Raw genomic sequence first — 19,541 nt, forward strand, 5'->3', positions numbered from 1 at the left:
GCCCCCGCGGGCCGGCGCCGCGCAGTGTCCCCCACCAAGCTGACCTGCGCCGCACCGGCGTCCACAGCGGGGCGCGGGAGCTCTAGCGCCTGCGGGGGCCCGGGACACCGAGTGGCGCCCAGGCAGGGCCTGGGGCCGCCGATAAGGACCTGGGCGGGCGGAGGCCGCCGAGAGTGCCATTATCTCGTCTCCAAAGCGGGGAAAAGCGAACTCACCCTAATAGAGGGGTGGAGCTGCTTCCCGGGACCGGAGGTGCCCACAGGGCATTACGGCTCCCGGAACGTTTTGCCCAGGGGGCCTCCGTGGACGCGCACAGCCTCGATACTGTCTAAGGCTCCCGCCGCCCTCTCTGGGTCGCCCGTTTTCACTCCCGGGGAAACGGGAGAGGCCACTACTTTGGAGATCTGGGCTGCTGAGGGCCTTAATTTTCCCATCTGCAAAATGGGAGAATAATCTCTTCCAGGCTGGTGTGAAATGGCACGAGTTCCCCACAAGGGCCTGGCACATAAGTGTCCAATAAATGCTCAGAGGTAGGAAAAGCTGTTGCTCGATAAAGCTGTTTCCGGGGTGCCCGGGTGGCTCAGTTGGTTGGGTGTCTGCCTTCAGCTCAGGTCATCATCTCAGGGTCCTGGGATGGAGTCCTGCATGGGGCTCCCTGCTCAGCAGGAAGTCTGCTTCTCCCTCTGCACCGCCCCCCATGCGCTCACACATGCTCTCTCTCAAAAATAAATACAAAATCTTTTTTTAAAAAAAGAAGCTGTTTCTGTTTTGTAAGAATCTAGTTGCTAAACTTTTTTTCACAATCACTCATTATCCAGGAAGGTAGTTGAATGGTAGACCTGCTGTATCTGTCTTTGGTCTCCCTTCCTCTGGGGAAAACTCCTACTATTTCCTGAAAGAGCTGTAATCCCTTCCCAGAGGAAAGGCTTGATCAAGTCCTGGCGGATCAGAGCATCCCACAATTCTGGCCCACGACTGGCCCAATGTAAGGTTACCTGACCCAGGGAAGGCCAGTCCTATGGAGTTCGGGGGGCCCTCTCTTCACCTGGGCTGTAGTTTGAGCAGTGATCACAGCCCTTTCCGTGGTTTGGGAGAAAAGCAGGGCACACTGAACACCGATCATGCAAGATATTTCAGCCCACCTCAATGGCATTATTGTCTAAACAACTGAATACAGCCGAGCCTGAAGCTGCACTTTGCTTTTTACCCACAAGAACCAAATCATTCCCCTTTCCGTTCAGCCGGTAGGTTTTCTGTCCCTTGCAACCAAAAAGATCCCAATTAACACAAGGTAACTGTTGTGGACCTGGGTTAGGGATTCACAGATTTTTATTCTGATGACAAAAAGCGCACAGGGAAGAACAAAACTACAGTCGACAAACCAGTAGCGTGAGGCGGGCTGGAAAACATAGGGAATGGGTGCCCAGAGTCCCCAGGAGCCTCCTGGAACCCTGCCACAGAGCCCAGTTTAAGAACCATTCTCTAAGCCAAGGGCTTCACTGCACGAGAAGGCGGAGACGCACAGGGATGTTTCAGACAGTGGCTTCGACCTCAGTGGCTTCATCCTCCTCCTCCAGCAGGCTGTAGGAAGCATGACTCTGGCAGGGCCGCTGCAGTGGGTGAGCCAGCAGCTTGGCCATACAGTTGTGCAGCTCAAGGGCTGGCCCAGCCAGCGCCACCTCATACTTGTAGCTGGTACCCTTGGTATCCAGGCTGCCCATGAAGGCAAACATGTCCTGTGGGGCCGGGGAGGGGCCGTTCAGGTAGAGGTTCCCCGATGGACCCTCTCTGCCCCTGGAGGGCTTCCCAGAGGAGGGGGTATCAGGGATGGGGTCTGAAGGATGAAGAGGAGTTTGCCAGAAAGGAAACATTCCCACGTTCAGCAAATATTCCCCCACCACCCACCCAGTGGTAGGGACCCCAAGAAATCTCAGTCCTGGAGCCCCTAGTTTGGAGAGACACAGTTAGATGCAGACTACCCCCAGGCCCCACGCTAATCATCCCTGAGGAGCAGAGCCTTTAGGTTTGGGTGCTGAAGTATGAGTAGGAGCTGGTCTCAACTCCCCCTGTTCACAGTAGGGTAAACTGAGACTCAGAGGTAAGTGGCCTAATCAAGGTTCTATAGCTCAGTTTGGGCTGGGATATGAAAGACCAGTAGAGTCTGGGGAGGCAGGAGGGAAGGGCGTGCCAAGCAGAGGGCACCGTGAGAGCAAAGGCAGAGAGACGCCCTCGCTAGCTCACAGCAGACATGCAGGAATGGCTGCTGAATGGCCTAAGGACCATGATCCAGCAGGGCCAGGGCTCCAGGGCTGCAAAACGGAGGTGGGTTCCGAGATACCCCACCTACACCCATCTGCCACTCACACACACAGCAGCCTCTCACCTTCCAGCTCATTTCCTCTTCCTTCTCGTCAGCGCCATTGTGGATGTAAACAACATCAAAGAAGAAGTATGGGCACTGGAACATTTTCTGCAGGGGAAGAACACCGGCCTTCGGGGCTTGAGTCACCCCATGCCCCCATGACCGTAATTCCCCAGCTTTTGCCTTGGACTCTGGGAAACTGCCCATAGACACCCCAGCTCTTGTGATCAGGAAGTCCCTCCTGGTGTCTAACCACCATTCTGCTGGCTGCAGATATCCCTCCCTTTCCCCAGCCTCACTCACCTTCATGGGCTCCGTCAGGGAGAACTGGGGCTGGCAGGGCGGACGGCTATAGACAAGGATGGTGCGGACCACGTACGGGGGTGGAATTGTCTGCACATTCTCGGTGACTGGCAGCTCAGTCTTCTGCTGGCTGCGTAGTGAATGGTGGGGGACAGGTCAGAGCACACTCTGGGGATCCACCCCTCTTGTCACCCTCGGAGAGCCCGGGACTTCACTGGACATGCAAAGCCCACAAGACTGCTGCCTCTGAGCCTCCCCATATGCTGTTCCCTCTGCCCAGAGTGCCGCCCCAGCCTCACCCTTCTGCCTGACCTCTCCTGCTGGATCGGGGAGACTCCGCTGACCCCAAAGCTGGAGCCCGCTCTGACCACCCTCACCATCCTGAACATCCCCCATCATTGACCTGAGTTGGACCTGTCCCACCAGGCCAGAAGAGTCTAAGGTAGGAACCTGATCTTATTAGCTAAGTTAACACCCACATCCCTAACTGGCCACGGCTGGATCTCACATTGGCAGAGAGCACTGGGCAGACAGAGGGCTAATGTCTTTAGTACGTGAAAAGCAAATCTGATCATCAATAAGAAAAAAGCCGACATCTCCCTATAAACATAGGCAAAGGGGACAAACGGACAAATCACTGTAGGAAGACTGAATGGCTTACAAATGAATGAAAAAAAGGCTCAAAGAAAAGCTCAGTGACAGTAACAGGTAGCCTCTACCAGACAGGCAGAACCTTCGGCAGCATGAACAACTCTGGTGTCGGGAGGTACACAGGGTTGGTTTCCTAGAAAAGTGCTCTGGCAGACTCTAGCAGATTAAAAACACACACCCCTTTGGCCCAGCATGTCTTCCACTGGGAATTTATAGGAGGGGTTCACTTGCAAAATTTGCCAGGACCGCTGTACCAGGTTAATCACAATAGAAAAGGCAAAACAGAATCCATGTCCACTATTAGGAGGCAGGTAAAAACAGGCGTTGGACTACCAGTGCCCATAAGCTAAGAATGGTTTTTACATTTTCAAAATGGTTGGAGAAAGAAAATCAAAAGAACATTTTGTGACACGTGGAAAGGATATTAAATTCAAATTTCCATGTTCATCGAGAACGTTTTACTGGGACCCAGCCCCGTGCACAGGTGTGGTTTGTGACTGCCTTCAGGTTACTTGGGCAGGATCCAGTCATCAAGACAGAGACCACATGGCCTACAAAGCTGAACATATTTACTGCCCGGCCCTTTACAGAGAAAGCGTGCTGCCCCATGGGTTAAAACAATGGAGTGGGGGACCTCAGGGCGGTCACAGGACTGACGTGGAAGGCGAGACGCGGGGAAGGCGGTACTTACATGAGGCTGAAGAGACCTTCTAGATCTGGCAGAGATGCTAAGGAGAACGCTGGGGGCAGAGCACGGGCAGGAAGCGGCGGGTGGCTTCCCGCATCCTGATGCCAGGAGAGCCCAGGCCCCCTCATACCCGGTGCCAGGTACCACCGCGCAGGAGACGTGCTATGCGACCCTGGCCCAGTCGCTTGCCCTGTCTGAGCCTGTTTTCCCTCAGCATAGATCACAAAACAGGGGGCCAGCACTGGATGCCCTGAAAACCCTTGGTGGCTCAAAACTCCCCTTTCCCTCACGCCCAGGGCAGCCGTCCTCACAAGGCAAGAGCCATGGGTGTCCCCGTCCCCTACCCCCCGACACTCAGCATTGTTTTGTAACTCATGAGGATCATTTTCTGTCTAAGTTTTGGGCTGCACATGAGCCTTTTGTGTTCAAGTTAGCATGAAATGTGCTGTGCCCAGGCCGCAGGGGCTGTAGTAATGACTGTGACTCCTCAGTCCCATATCGCCATCTATTGAGCACCAACTGTATGCTTGGCCCTGCAAAGAATGCTCCCCATGTGTGTGGTTTTGACATCTAGAGTTCAAATCAGCTGGTTTTGTTTCTGTACCATGTCCAGCCCCCTCCACAGGGCAGCCCTGCCTGTAAGGATACTGAAGGTGGAGCAGGAAGCCGTCTCCAGGTCATAGAGGCAGCTGCAGAGTTCACGGGGATCAGAGGTCAGGCCGGACAGCTGCAGGAAAGCACAGGCCTCAGCAAGGTGCCTCCCCGCCCCGAGGGAACCCCTCGGCAGCCCGGCCCTGCCCCAGCCTCACCCAGGCGATGTCGTCGTTCACCACCACCAGCGCGAACTCGTGGCTCTTGTCGATCTTGTGTTTTGTCCGCACAAACATCTCAATCATCTTCTGGGAGACGTTGAGGGCGTTGGTTTTGGAGCTGGGGAGGGACAGAGGGTGAGGGGGGGCGGTTAAGGCGGGGCCTCCCGGCCTAGAGGGTGTCTCCTCACCGGCCAATCCTAGGGAGCCCTCCGCCAGCCTCAGGATTAGGCACTGGAGGCCCAGGTCAGGTCATGCAGCAGGGAGATGGAAGAGCCCAGCCACCCCTCTGTAGCTTTTGCCCTCTCCGAATGGGGTTCCTCTGACCAGCCTGGGTCTCACAACTGATCCCCATGAGGTCTCCCCCAGGCCTTCACTCAGCCACAGATGGCTAAGGATGGCAGCCAGGGGAGGCGGGCTTGTCCTCAGCATCCCCCAGAGCCCCTTGGACCCTATCCAGTCCCGGTCACCAACCCCACAGGGACCCAGGTGCTCAGGGCAGGGGCTTCAGGGACAGCTAGGCCTGGGTCTGAGTCCTGACTCTGCCTATTTGCTGTGAGGCCTTGGGCAAGTCACTTCACCTGGCAGAGTTTCTGAGTCATTGCTGTGCCAGGGCTTGGAACAGAGCCCTGGTGGGTCACAGCTTTTTTAGGGTCGGTTGCCATTGCCACTCTGACAGTGCCAGGCCCCAGGCCAGGCCAAGCTGCTGTGAGTCTCAGAGAGAAAGAGCCCTGAGTTTTTTGAGCTGCCTCCCCAACCCCCCCCAGCCCGCCCCAAGCCGTGGCTGCATATTCAAGCCCCCAAATGTTCCTCTCACCCATTGAATGACTCCAGCTTTGACAGGGACATTTCCTCTGACAGGTCCAGGCAGATGATCTGCAAGAAGGTTCGAGGGAGGTGAGGGCCCTGCGCCTGGCAGCGCCTAGCCAAGTGAACACTAACAGTGGCCCCCACTGCACTCTAGGGGTCCTCTCCAAGCAGCTCTGTCTGAAAGGGTGGTATCAGGACCCCCAATTCCCAGCCAAGCAACCTACTTTGGAAGACAGCAGTTCAGGGAAAAGAGCACTAGATTGGGAGTCCAAGTTTATAAGTGAATAAAGGAGCCAGAGAAAGTCTGACACAGAAACAGGAAAACAAAGGTAGAGTGGGTTGAATTGTGCCCCGGCCCCCACAGATATGCCCACTGGGAACCTCAGAATGTGACTTTTTTGGGAATTAGGGTATTTGCTGATGGAATTAAGAGAAAGATCTTGAGATAAGATAAAGATCCTGATCAGGGACACCTGGGTGGCTCAGTTGACAGGAGCATCCGACTCTTGATTTCAGCTCAGGTCATGATCTCAGGGTATGAGATCCAGCCCTCCATCGGGCTCCCCACTCAGCAGGGAGTCTGCTTGATACTCTCTCCCTTTCCCTCTACCCCTCCCCAACCCCACCCCCCACTCTCTTTCTCTCTCAAATAAATAAATAAACCTTTAAAAAAAAATCCTGATTCAATGACTTATTGTGTCTTTATAAGAGAAAGAAGATTCAGAGACACAGATGGGAAGGCCATGTGAAGACAGAGGCAAAGACTGGGGTGATGCGGCCACAAGCCAAGGAACACATGGAGCGCCCAAGGGCTGGAAGAGGCAAGGAAGGATCTTTCCCTACAGCCTCCAGCAGGAGCACAGCCCTGCCCATTCCTTGATTTCAGACTTCTAGCCTCCAGAAGAGTGTGAGAATGAATTTCTGCTTTCTAAGCCACTGCTTTGTGGTAATTTGTTGTGGTAGCCCTAGAAAACTCCTACGAAGTGACTGCAGAGTGAATCCCAAAAAGCAAGAACATTAAACCTAAGGTTCCCTAGCACCTCACAGCCACAGGCCAAGCCCCTCACTTACCACCTTCTCTGGACAGTTGACCCTCGGTGTCCGCACCTGGACTTCAGGAGCTGTTGGGGGCACCTGCCAGGGCTTGGGGCCAGCTCCTGGAGGATTGGGGGTCCCATCGTCAGCACTGGCCGCCTCGCCCTCACCCTCGCTGCGGCTGCCCACACTGGCCTGGGCCCCCAGTGCCCGGTCCTCAGCCCCCTCAGGGTTAGAGCGTGTTCGGGGCCTGGGTTCAGCTGACTGCTCCTCTTCCTCTTCCTCTTCCTCCTCCTCCTCCTCCTCTTCCTCAGTGGGGCTGCTGGGCTCTGCCACCTCCATGGCCCCTAAGTGGCTGGATGGAGCAGGATTGGGGGAAGCCAGGATCCTCCCCTTAAAGGTTTTAAAAATATTTGGTTACTGGACAGGACAGAGCATGAACTGCTTAATGACTGTAAAAATCACTTCTTTCCGGGCCTCAGTTTCCTTATCTGCAAAACGGGTGCCTGGAATCCCATTTTTTCTGTAGTGCTAACCCTGCCCCTTTCCTTGGCCAATGAACAAATCCGGCCACCAGGAATGGCTCAGAGATGGGGCATGACCCAATACAGGTCAGTGAGGGGCAGCTCTGGGGCTTCCAATAGTGCCATTAGGGAAGAGGGACTCGTTAGAGTTGCAGAACTGGGAGGATAGAAGTCGAGAGCCGTCAGGAGCCTCTTTTGCCTCCAAGAGGGGAAAGAGAACCTCCTTGAAGTGATGCTCACCCAGAAAACAGCAGCTAGACCTCTGTGCACCTGGATCCAGCTATGCCTGAAACCAAAAAAAGGAAACCTCATTTAAAATGGAATCGGGAGGCCAAAAGGGGAGCTCTCACCCCCTAGCACAATGGCAGACCCCAAATTCCCAACAGAAAGAAGACTATACTAAGCCAGCAAGAAAATGAAAGATTTTCTCCTTGCCTGGCAATAGCCTGGCCGATGACAGACTGTCACAACTCAGCCAGTGAAAAGCCATTAAGCTTCAATTCCCAATTTACTCCAATAGACTTTAGGTTTATAACAGCCCGTCCCAACTTCCCTTCCTCTATAAAAGAGCACTCCTCTCCTTTGTTCTGGACTTGCCTATGGTTTTGCTATATAGCTGGTGTGTCCTGCATTGTAATACTCTGCTATTCCCAAACAAACCTCTTTTTTGCTGGTAAAAATAACTGACAATTTTAGTTTTAAGGCTAACAGAATAATTAGCTGGGGTGCCTGGCTCGCTCAGTCGTAGCGCATGCAACTCTTGATCTTGGGGTTGTGAGTTCGAACCCCACCTTGGGTGTAGGGATTGCTTTAAAATAAGAAAAAAATAAGACTAATTAGCTCTGGGATTCTCCCCAGCGGGCACCGGGCTGCCTAGAAGGTGTCTGCGCAAAGGAGGGGCACGAATCTAGGTGTTAAAGGTTCCTTTGAAGAAAGATAGGACGCCAACAGTTTGCCTATCTGGGCTGGGGTGTGGGCTGCGGGGGATGGTCTCTGAGCGGCTTGTAACCCCCTGAATCTCTAAGGAAAACAATGCTTTAGCTTCGGCAAGAGGGATGAAGGCTAGACTGCAGGAGAAACCAGAGTGGAAAGCGGAAGCCTCAGGGAAGGCTAAGGGCTGGACCTCTAGGGACGGGACCGCAACCACCCAACCTCTTCTCACCGGAGCCTGAGCCTCCCTCCAACTCAGCCGAGAACTGACTAGGAAGCCGCCATCTTTCGCAGCCCGGAAGTAGTGCGGCGCGGCCGGGACGCCTCCTGGGAAATGTAGTTCAGCAAGCCGTAAGACAAGCGGACCGCTGAACAGGGGACGGCTGGAGAGCCTTGAAAGCTGATAGGCTGGGACTGTGCTAGGGAGTGGGGTTTGGAATGTGATTGGTTAATGCAAGAAGAGCCGGAGCTTTGATGTTTCTGGCCGAATCAGGCTACACTGGTCAGTACTTCAACCCTGATAGGCTGGGACGAGGCCTAGTGGAGTGGACCTTTCTATGGAATAGGCTTAAAGGGATGGAGAAGGCCTCACTTGCGATGTGGTAAACTGAATGCGAGTGACTTGGGCGGGATTTAGAAGAGGTAGGGCTGATTGGTGATTGGTGGAGCTGACATGGCCCTCAGCGGGGGGCGGGTTTTTGCGGCCTGAGGTGGGCGTGGCCCACACCCCAGGCCCTGCCCAGTTACTTAATTTTGCTTCTTATTTTACACATATTTGCAAAAACCAAAAAGACTAAGCCAAAACTATTTCAGACCACGTTTTCTTTTTCATGCGCACTTCTCCTCTTACCCCCTAACCATTTAAAACCCAGTCTGAGCCTCAGTTTCTTTATGTGTAAGAGGTTCAATTAAACAAGCTCTCATGAGCCAGGCTCTGGTCATTGACAGCCAGGAGGAGCTATGCAAGCTGAGTCTTCAAGGATGGAGAACTTGCCAGAAAAACAAGAGAATGAAAGGCATTCCAGAAAGAAGGAACCGCCTTGGCAAAGGTCTGGAGGCTTGCAAGAACCTTGGAGTGGTGGAGCCTTTAACAGGTTAATATGGCTGGAGCAAAGGCTAAGAGTGCAGATTTCAATGTGCCTGGGTGCCCCCAAGTCAGAGAATTGCAACTTCTTTCCTTACCGCCTTTGGGGACACAGAAGCAGGAAGATTCAACCTCCTAGTGTCTGTCAATGGAATGAGGAAGATTCAGGCTACTCCAGGCTCTGCACAGTTTAAACCAAGTGAAGAAACAAGGAAAGGGTGTTCCAGGCAAAGGTTACAGCATAACCCAAGGCCCTGGGTGTGAGAATTGTGAACCTTCAACTGTTCACGGAGGGGGTCATCGTGGCTAAAGCAAGGAGTATACATGGGCCCAGGCAGCAGGCATAATTTTTAAGGTCCTCGAATGCCGGGTAGAAGAGCTTGAAATGTTTCCCAAGGGCAATGGGGAGTCATGGAGGGTACATGAGCAGAGGAGGTGACCAATGCAGTCTCTCTCTCTGGGGCCTGGGTGGGGAAGGGAGTGAAGGGGTGGCTGTAGAGTCCAGGGAGAGAGCTGGGCTGGCATCCAGGTGGGAGGGGAGAGGCTTGGGCTGTTATTATGGATGGAGTTGAGGAGGCCCTTTAGAGATGGATGCAGGGAAAATGGGCAGGATGTAGAGACAATCTGGGCTCTGAGGAATCCAGCATTTACACAGGAGAAACAGCAGCTGGTAGAGATGGGACGGTCAGAGAGGTAGGGAGCAAGAGCGGTGTGTTATAATTCAGTTCTTGGATGGATTTTAACAAATTGCTTGTTAAAATTCCCATGACACTGTAGAAAAATGCTATAATTACCCCTCCCCCCCATTTTACAGATAAGGAAACTGGGGCTCAGAGGTGGAAGAGACATGAGATCAGAGGCTGAGGTGAGGAGGGACTGACATCTCAGGAGCCGGACACGTGACCCCCACTGGGACTGAGGAAGCTGATGTCCTGGAGGAAGCTGATGTCCTTGAGGAAACAGCACAATAACAAGTCACATGACCAGGGGAGGGGGGCTTCCTGTTTCCTGGCCCCTCCCAAGCCAGCCTTGGCTAGCCCAGGCCTAAGCAGGCAGTGGCCAGAGCTACCCCAAGAGTGTCCAGGGATTTTGGCTGCTGACCAAGGTACTCCTAGAGGCACAGAGGAGTAGAAGTAGAGCAGGCTGGGGGGCCTCAACCCCAAGATCGGGGCCTCTGACTCAAGAGGACCCTGGGGAGGAGAGGTGACTCTTGAAGTCCTCGAGCCAGGCCCAGATTGGGGACAGAGGGGAGCACAGAGGTAGTGAAAGATAAAGGAGGCAGAGGAGAAGGGGAGGTCAGAACAATTTTCAGAGATAGTGAGCTGCCTGTCAAGAGGGGCATTCAAATGCACCAAATCAACACTGATAACTCAAGATCCCTTCCAGAGGGAGAAGATCAATGCCCATTCCACAGAAGAAGATATTAAGGCTGTCATTTGTCCAGGATAACAAAGACAACAAAGACAAGAGCTGAGATCAGGCTGTGGTTTTAGGAGGAAGATTCAGAAGACTGACCTCTGGACAGCAATGAGTGCCCGGGCCACACGCCCCCGAAGCCGGCGAGGGAGGCACGCTCTGCCTGTAAGTGCCCCCCTCCCTGCCACACCCAGCTCTTTGGGGCCACTCACAGCCCTGCCTGGCTCAGAGCTTGGCCCTGTGGGTCATCTTCAGGGGGAGCTGGATCCTGTGGCAGAGAGTTCAGAGGAGGCTGAGGCAGCCAGCGGGAGTTCTGAGCTGGGCCCTGCGCCATCTCAGGAGAGCTGCAAGCTGAAGCTGCTGGGGCCAGAGGCAGAAGCCAGTGGGCAGGGCCTGGGGAACAGGTAAGGCCCACTTGGTCTGTGCTCCCCACTCCAGCCCTGGTGTATCTTTCCTACCCACAGATCTACCTGTGTTCCTCCCTTGCTCACACACATGCCATAGCTTCCCATTGCCCTCCTCAGCCCAACTTTCTTTTTTTCTTTTTTTTTTTTAAGATTTTTTTTATTTACTGAGAGAGAGAGAATGATAGAGAGAGAGCATGAGAGGGTGGAGGGTCAGAGGGAGAAGCAGACTCCCTGCTGAGCAGGGAGCCCCATGCGGGACTCGATCCTGGGACTCCAGGATCATGACCTGAGCTGAAGGCAGTTGCTTAACCAACTGAGCCACCCAGGCGCCCCTCAGCCCAACTTTCAAGGCCCCGGATAATGCAGCCCCGGTGAGCCAGACACCCCGGATGACCCCATTTCCAGAACCTTCCATCTCTCACCTCACCACAGGACCAACAAAGAGGCTGAAGGGGACACTAGCAGAGGACCGGCCCCATCTCCTGAGGGACCCTGCAAGCCTGCCGAGGAAGGCCAGCAGGCCACAGATGTAGCCCCGCCGGGTGGGGAGACTGTCCCCTCCAAGCCTGAAGCCTCTGACATGTTTCAGATTCTCCAGCGCGCTCTGAGCTCACTGGAGGCAGCTGCTGCTGCCTGGCGCCACCGGCCCCCAAGCTGTCCTGGGCCCTCAGAGGCCGAGGACAGGAGTGAGGTGGGACCCAGGCCCTGCTTGGAGCAGGAGGGGGCAGGGGTTTGCCAGAGGGAGGCAGCCCGCTTGGTGGAGAGGAATGACTGTCTGCGATTGGCCTTGGGCAGCCGCGAGGAGGAGCTGACTCGCATGCAGGCCTCGCTGCAGGCCATCCAGGCTGAGAAGGAGATGCTTCAGAGAGAGGTGAGTGGGGCAGCTCCGTCTCTGAGGTCTCTCTGTCTAAGGGGGAGGCGGGCCTGGCATAGGCAATGTTCAAGCATTTGTTCGTTAGAAAAACTTTTATGGAGCATTGACTGCCGAGCCCTGAACAGACAAAGGTCCGTTGCCTTCTTAGTTAAGGTGGTCAGAGATGCCCCCTGAGGAGGTGACACTTGAATGAAGAGGTAAGGGAGGAGCCATGCAAGGATCTGGGGGAAGAGCATGCCAGGCAGAGAAGGAACTCCCTCCCTGAGGTGGGATTCAGGGACCAGTGAGGGGGCCAGTGTGGGGGTGAAGGAGGGCCGGTTAGGTGATGCGGGCAGATTTATAGGGTCTTGTGGGCTGCTGGGAGTCGGCTTTTGCCCTGAGCCTGGTGGGATCCTGGAGGGTTTCCCCGGAGCAGAAAGGGGCGGATCCTGATGCAGCGTTCACAGACGCCCTCTGGCGGCCGTTGGGGGAACAGCGTGTGGGTGTGCGGAATCCTGCAGATCAGGAGGCACTGGTCCAGACACCAGATGGTGGCAATTGTGGAGGTGGTACGAAGTGGGCCGATTCTGGGTGGTGTCGAAGGTGATGCTGGCAGGTTTGGGGGTGAAAGCCAGAGAAGGGTTGAGGACAAGTCCTGGTTTGGGGGCCTGCGGGACTGGAAGGGAGAAATGTGGAGGCCGCAGGAGGAGCAGGTTTGGTGGGAGGGAGACCAGAAGCTGTTTGGGCCGTCATGAGCTCACGATACCCACGGGCCACCCATGTGGGACCATCAGAGAGACAGTTCTGTGTCTGAGTCCAGAGCTCAGGGGAGGTGTCAGAATAGGAGAAACACATTTGGACCTCTTCACATGTGGACGGAATCTAAAGCCATGGGGCCGAAGGAGATGGTGGGGAACATGCCCTCCTCTTGAGCAGGACAAGGGGGAAAGATACGGGGTGCCAGAGCCCAGCCTGAGGGGTGAGGCCCACTTCCTGGCTGGGAAAGGAAATCCCCCCTCCACATTCCTCTCCCCACCCCCACCACCTCTGGCAACCACCACCGTGTTCTCTGTGAGTTCGATTTTTTGTTTATTTTTGTTTTAGATTCCAAATATAAGTGAGATCACTATGTATTTGTCTTTCTCGGACTTATTTCGCTTAGTATAATGCCCTCAAGGTCCATCCATGTTGTGGCAAATGGCAGGATTTCCTTCTTTTTTTTTTTTTTTTTAAAGATTTTATTTTTAAGTAGTATCTACATGGAATGTGGGACTCGAGCTCACAACCCTGAGATTAAGTGTCGCAGGCTCCACTGACTGAGCCAGCCAGGCACCCCTCCTTCTTTTTTTAAGGCCAAATAATATTCCTTTGTTTATACACCAGATCTTCTTTAGCCATTCATCCACTGGTGATCACTTAGGTTGCTTCTATGTCTTGACTATTTCAAGTATATGCCGCAATGAACAAAGGGGTTCGAGTTAGTTTCGAGTTAGTTTTTTCATTTCCTTTGCATAAATACCCAGAAGTGGAATAGCTGAATCCTGTGATAGTTCTATTCTTAATTTTTTGAGGGAGCACTATGTGGTTTTGTATAAATGGCTACACCAATTTACAATCCCGCCAACAGTGCACGAGGGTTCCCTCTTCTCCACATCCTCCCCAACACTTTTTATCTCATGTCTTTTTTTTTTTAAGATTTACTTATTTATTTTAAAGATTTTATTTATTTATTTGAGAGAGAGAATGAGAGAGAGCACAGGAGAGAGGGGAGGGTCAGAGGGAGAAGCAGACTCCCTGCCGAGCAGGAAGCCCGATGCGGGACTCGATCCAGGGACTCCAGGATCATGACCTGAGCCGAAGGCAGTCGCCCAACCAACTGAGCCACCCAGGCGCCCATGATTTACTTATTTATTTTTGAGAGAGAGAGAAAGTGAGTGTGCATGTGCCCCCGTGTGAGTGGGGGGAGGGGCAGAAGGACAACATCTTCAAGCAGACTCCCCACTGAGTGCGGGGCTCGATCCTGCAACCTGTGAGATCATGACCTGAGCGGAAACCAAGAGCCAGATGCTTAACCAACTGGGCCACCCAGGCACCCCAATGTCTTTTTGATCTTTTTGATAGTAGCTTTTCTAATAGGTATAAGGTGGTATCTCATTGTGGTTTTGATTTGCATTTCCCTGATGATTAGTAATGTTGAGCACCTTTTCGTGTACCCACTGGCCATTTATATGTTTAAAGAAAGAAGATTCTTGGGCGCCTGGGTGGCTCAGTCGTTAAGCGTCTGCCTTCAGCTCAGGTCATGATCCCAGGGTCCTGGGATCGAGTCCCACGTCGGGCTCCCTGCTCGGTGGGAAGCCTGCTTCTCCCTCTCCCACTCCCCCTGCTTGTGTTCCTGCTCTCGCTGTCTCTCTCTGTCAAATAAATAAAATCTTAAAAAAAAAAAAAAAAGAAAGAAGATTCTTGAGTGGCTAAGTGAATTGCCCCAGGCTCAATAGTGGGGGGTTTGGTGGGGTGAGTAGCTAGGTTCCTGCTTCCCAGCCGGGGCCTTGCCACTGTCCCAGGAACAGGTCTGCAGGAGGGTTGGTGGGTGGTTGGCGCTCCCAGGCCTGACCTACTCCATCTTCCTTCCCCACCCCCACCCCAGGTCCAGGAGCTGCAGGATTCCCTGCTGAGGCCGGAACCTTTCCCACCTCCCTCCCGGGGCCAAGCAGGGGGCTCAGGCAGTGGCTCCAGCAGTTCTGGGGTAGATGAGGAGCCCTGGGGGACTCAGGTGAGCATAGGAAGCTTAAAACCACGACCTTGAGATCTTTAGGATTCTGGGCGGCGAGACTCAAATCCTGGACCTGCAATCCAGTAGCTTGTGGGGTTGGAAAAGGCTTAACCCCATGATACTGGGCCCTCAATGACAATCTGGGTGAATCAAGTCACCTCTTTCTAGCAGGACCCCTTCTCTCTGGCTCACCCCCTGCTCCGGCGCCTCCGGAGTGATTCCAGTGCTCAGATGCTTGGACCCCTCCCCACTCAACCCCTCGCCCCCGAGATACACATCATGGAAGCCCAGATGGAGCAGCTCCGGGGGTAAGGGCCACAAATGCTGAGCTCATAAGGGCACTGGAGCCTCCCCAGCTGGGCTATCAGCCCAAGAGTCTGGAGCTGGAATGGAGTGGGGAGGAGGGTGCAGATCAGTTGGGTCCTGACTGCCCTGGGTGGGGGGGCTCTCATTTTCCCTCTCCCCTAATTGCGGAGGCAGGAGCATTGAGAAGCTCAAATGTTTCAACCGTCTGCTGTCAGCTGCGCTGCAGGCGTACAAGGGCCGGTGTGAAGGCCTGAGCATGCAGCTGGGCCGGCGAGAGGCCGAAGGCACAGCGCTGCGTCTGGCCTTGCGGTACAGGTCAGTGCGTCCCACCCACGATAGCACTAGCGTGGAAGGGAATTGGTACTCTCCGAGCATGATCTGCAGGGAGGGTCGGGGCCCTCGAAGGAAGGCACTTTCCGCCGGAGAAATTATTTTAAGGCAATTTTAAATATTTTATTTATTTATTTGAGAGAGAGAGAATGAGAGACAGAGAGCATGAGAGGGAGGAGGGTCAGCGGGAGAAGCAGACTCCCCGCTGAGCAGGGAGCCCGATGCGGGACTCGATCCCGGGACTCCAGGACTCCAGGATCATGACCTGAGCCGAAGGCAGTTGCTCAATCAACTGAGCCACCCAGGCGCCCTAAGGCAATTTTAGCCCAAAGGGTGCTGAAGGAGTCTACATGCTCCCAGGGGTGGGAGTGGGGGACGGAATGAAGGATCCAAGGACGAGTGGGTATGTCACCTGCACGACAAGATGGAGCCAGGTGTCCTGGAGCACTCAAAATCAGTGTCTCACAGTGAGCACTGCGAGGAAGTGTACGGAGTCCTGCTCACTCTCCGGGAGGCAGACTCGGGCACAAGAGAGGAGGCCCCTAAGGGGAACCTGGAGGTGGCAGAGAAGGAAGCCCAGAGGCTGCTGGCACAGGAGGATGCTGCCATGGATGGAGAGACACCACGGGATCCACAGCCAAGGTACCCCTGGGAACCTTGAGAGCTGGGAGGGCCAGTGAGTGGGGTCCTTATTAGAGAATGGGGCTCCCACAGCTGGCTCCGTGTTGGGGTTTGGCATGGCTGTGCCCAGCAAGGTCGGTGTAGGGCGCTCCGTGGTTTGTGGGAAGGAGGCCTGACTAGAGTTGTCTGGTTGTGATTCAACAAAGTTGGCATGGTGGTTGATAGCCACTGGGATTGGTATAGGACCCACCAGGGTTGGTTGGCATGAAGATGGATGATGGTGCCCACTGATTAGGACTGGCATGATGGTGTTTAATCAGGTTGGCCTGATGTTGGTACACATGGGGTTAGCATGATGTTGCCAAACAGGGTCAGCAAGCTGAGCAGTGGTGCCCATTGTGCTGGTGTGATGGCTTCCACTGTGATGGCATGAACAACAGTAATCGTTGCCATGATGGTGTTCACTATGTTGTCTTGATGAATGGTGATGCCCACTGGGGTTTATGTTCTGGTATCCACCATGTTGGTATGACAGCACTCACTACAGATGGCATGGAAACCATCATGGTCAGTATGATGGAAGATGCTAGAGCCCCACCAGAGTTGGCATGAAGCTAGCACAACTGTGGCTACCAGTGTTGACATTAGACCCTTCTTCTGTTTCCTATAGCCCCGAGGGCAGTAGTGTGGATTGGCCCATGCCACAGGAGGTGGCTACCCAGCTCTGGGGCTATATCCAGCGTCTCCGGGCTCGCCGTGCTCTGGTGAAGATCCCCCCAGAGCCTGGCCCAACTTTGGCACCTGTGCCCACCGTGCCCCACGCAGAAGCCATGGTGCAGGCCATACTGGGGACCCAGCCTGGCCCGGCCCTACCCCGGTTGGAGAAGATGCAGATCCAGCGGGACTTGGCAGCCACACGGGTACATATGGGCAGTGGTCGCTGTGTTGGCCTTTTCTGGTGGGACGAAACCCTTTGCCGAGGTTGAGAGGGATGAGACTGGGGGACCAAGTAACAAAGGAGAGTTCTACGTAGCTGGGGGCAGGCTTCCTGGAGGGAGGAGCATTGGAACTGGGATTTTGAGGGATGAATAGGAGTTTGTCTTCTGGAATTCAGTTTCTCATAAGATTCTGAATCTGGCTTTCCAAAATTTCCTTCCTGAGGAAAGGAGATGGAGGCAGGGGACATAATCTGAGGTTTATCCCCTGGCATGAAAGACCTGAGGTTCTAGAGTTGGAGAAACTCTAGACACTTCCACTGAGATGCTACTCGACCTTGTCTGAGATATTTGTACCCTCTGAACTGCCATTCCTACAGTGGTCATTTAAAAATGACCTAAAGGAGATGATTATTTCCCATCATACAAAATCATGGTGAGGGTTTGAGTTCTTGCCTGACCGGTCCTCACTGGGGGGGAGGTGGCTCCTGGGGCCTCAGTTTCCCCAGATCCTAGAGGCCCCAACTCTATGCCCACTCCTTGGTCTCTCAGGAGACTCTGGCAGACCTGATGCTGCGGCTGCAGTTGGTGCGGCGGGAGAAGCGGGGTCTGGAGCTGCGGGAGGCTGCCCTCCGAGCCCAGGGCCCAGCCCACGTGCTCCTGCTCGAGCAGCTGCGGTGGGAGCGGGCACAGCTCGGGACTGGTGGGGCCAGCTGTAGTGGTGGAGACAGCAGTGGCGGTGGGAGCAGTGGAGACGAAGAGGAGTTGTCCCAGGTGAGTGGCCCTTCCTGGACCTGGTGGGGATAGCAGTATACTACTCGCTGTGGGGCCCTGGTCAACCACAGCCCCCCCTCTGAGCCTCAGTTGGCATTTCTGCAGAAAGAGATGAGTTGAATGACAAAGGACTGCATGTCAAAGTTCATACCTGTACTTTGGGCTTTTTTTCATTTGAGGGTATTGAGCCCACTAAGCCCCAAGGCGTTTGGCGTCTTCCACTCAAACCTGTGCCTCCTCCTTCCCACCCCCAGGCTTATTCCTACTCCAGTATCTCCACTCCAATAGCCCCAGCCCATGCTTCATCTCGTCCTAAATTTTGGCTTGAGCTTGCCCCCTGATGCCTTCCCTTTTGCCCCTTACCATCTAATCATGTCTGTCCTCTGCTTAAAGCCTTCGGCAGCTTCTGGAACCCTCCTTTGAATCATCTCTCCCACCTCCAAGCCTTTGTAGATGCTGGGCCCCTGCCAAGAACACTAGTCCCTTACCTCTTTGTCTGATTAAGCCCATGACCTCTTGCAAGTCTGAGCTCAGACCTCACCTGCCTCCAGATGAGATTCCCCTGTTATTTATTTCTCTTGTTAGGGAGGAATTTTACCCTCATTGGGGTATCTCACCAGACTGGGGCTGTGGCTGCCCACAGTCTGGGTGACTTCAACATCCAGCTTGGGCTGAGTATGCCCTCCACCTAGGCCAATGTCACTTCCCTCCCTTCTGCCTCCCACAGGGCCCTCCTGCTGTCCTTGGTGGAAGCAGGGGCATTGATGGAGGCCAGGTGGGCCAAGCGCAGGGCCCAGAGACTCTAGCCCAGGAACTGGCAGCGTCACTTAACCGGTGTGTGTCTCGGTCCCGGGCTGGGGGGTGGATGGGCTGGGCGGGTATATGCGAGAATCCATGGGGGCACTGAGTGCAGCAGAGGGCTGGGTGTGCATCCGTGTACAGGTGTGCTCACATGGAAATACCATGGACAGGTGGGGTGGGAGGAGGGAAGGAAGGATTGGCTATGGCGATGAGCTCCTCTCTCCCCACCCCTGCACCAGGGCCCTGGGCCTGCGGGAGCAGCTGCAGTCTCTGCGGGAGGAACTGGAACAGGTGGCTCAGAAGGGGCGAGCCAGACGTGCTCAGAGTGCTGAGCTGAACAGCGACTTATGCAAGGCTCACAGGTGGGTCCCCCTTCCCTGGGTCTCCCCGGGGGACCTCAGAAGTGTCCCTGGCTCTCTCTGGGCCTCAGGTTTCCCCCGTTAAGGTAGGTGGCGAGTTCAATCCATCCCATACCTCCCTTTTCTGAGCGGAACCCTAGGAAGATTCAATCTCAGAGAGCTCTGTCTGGGGCCGGGAATACATAACTCCTGACTTGGGTGGGAGGGGGGCTGTTTCCTGGCTCAGCCCCCCTCGCACCCCCTCCAGCGCCCTGGTCCTGGCCTTCCGAGGCGCCCACCGGAAGCAGGAAGAGCAGCGGAGGAAGCTGGAGCAGGAGGTGGCAGTAATGGAGGCTCGACAGGCAGAGGAGCTGGAGGTGTTAGAAGCCACCGCAAGGGCGCTGGGGAGGCCCAGACCACCCTGCCGTCCTCCCCGGCTGGGGGAGACCTTTCTGTAGGTCCCAGTCTGGCTGTGTCTGGACATGCCAGACAGTTATGGTGGGCCCCATCATAAACTGTCCTGGAGTGATGTTATGTCATGTGCGACCTTGAATGTTGGGATCTGTTGGGTGGGATGGGGGCTGATGCACCTGGGGGTCTGGGCATTTGAGAAAGGCTCCCTGTCTTTGACCTGGCACTATGTGGCACGTGAATGTGATGTCAGCGGGATCATGCCAGGGATCATGCCAAATCTAAGACTGGCTGAAGGATTCGGGGTCAGTGAGGTTATATGGCTAGAACTGAAATTCCAACACTCATCTGTCTCCAGAAGCCCTGGGAGGACTCCAAAGGGA

At 54.6% G+C, this 19,541-nt stretch overlaps 2 protein-coding genes across 8 annotated transcripts; one reads left to right on the forward strand and one right to left on the reverse strand.

The window, feature by feature from the left end:
* Window positions 1–1,311: 1,311 nt before the first annotated feature.
* Window positions 1,312–8,492, reverse strand: BABAM1 (BRISC and BRCA1 A complex member 1). 2 transcript variants are annotated; one of them, XM_045862755.2, is made up of 10 exons: window positions 8,345–8,492; window positions 7,423–7,468; window positions 6,695–7,051; window positions 5,631–5,689; window positions 4,814–4,934; window positions 4,653–4,731; window positions 4,008–4,032; window positions 2,666–2,795; window positions 2,384–2,491; window positions 1,312–1,736 (listed from the first exon to the last, which is right to left on the reverse strand). In XM_045862755.2, the coding sequence occupies exons 3-10, from the start codon at window positions 6,998–7,000 to the stop codon at window positions 1,533–1,535; spliced, it is 1,032 nt and encodes a 343-aa protein (XP_045718711.1). In that variant the 5' UTR covers window positions 7,001–7,051; window positions 7,423–7,468; window positions 8,345–8,492; the 3' UTR covers window positions 1,312–1,532. The 2 variants fall into 2 exon arrangements, with proteins under 2 accessions (XP_045718711.1, XP_045718712.1); XM_045862756.2 differs by having other exon boundaries at window positions 2,384–2,470; window positions 8,345–8,491.
* A 1,685-nt stretch (window positions 8,493–10,177) lies between these two features.
* USHBP1 (USH1 protein network component harmonin binding protein 1) lies at window positions 10,178–19,286 on the forward strand. 6 transcript variants are annotated; one of them, XM_045862757.3, is made up of 13 exons: window positions 10,178–10,301; window positions 10,690–10,777; window positions 10,868–11,016; window positions 11,452–11,890; window positions 14,517–14,642; window positions 14,811–14,950; window positions 15,123–15,263; window positions 15,747–15,920; window positions 16,570–16,819; window positions 17,387–17,608; window positions 18,336–18,442; window positions 18,649–18,771; window positions 19,016–19,286. In XM_045862757.3, exons 2-13 carry the CDS (start codon window positions 10,724–10,726, stop codon window positions 19,203–19,205), a joined length of 2,115 nt encoding a protein of 704 aa, XP_045718713.2. In that variant the 5' UTR covers window positions 10,178–10,301; window positions 10,690–10,723; the 3' UTR covers window positions 19,206–19,286. The 6 variants fall into 6 exon arrangements, with proteins under 6 accessions (XP_045718713.2, XP_064454262.1, XP_054360833.2 ...); XM_045862758.3 differs by having other exon boundaries at window positions 10,218–10,777; window positions 14,814–14,950; XM_054504860.2 differs by lacking the exon at window positions 10,868–11,016 and having other exon boundaries at window positions 10,268–10,301.
* The last annotated feature ends 255 nt before the right edge of the window (window positions 19,287–19,541 follow it).

Source organism: Mirounga angustirostris, unplaced genomic scaffold (genome assembly GCF_029215605.1).
Source record: "Mirounga angustirostris isolate CCGP_5_RB_7025 unplaced genomic scaffold, mMirAng1.0.hap1 SCAF_1, whole genome shotgun sequence".
In the NCBI taxonomy this organism is placed as follows: Eukaryota; Metazoa; Chordata; class Mammalia; order Carnivora; family Phocidae; genus Mirounga; species Mirounga angustirostris.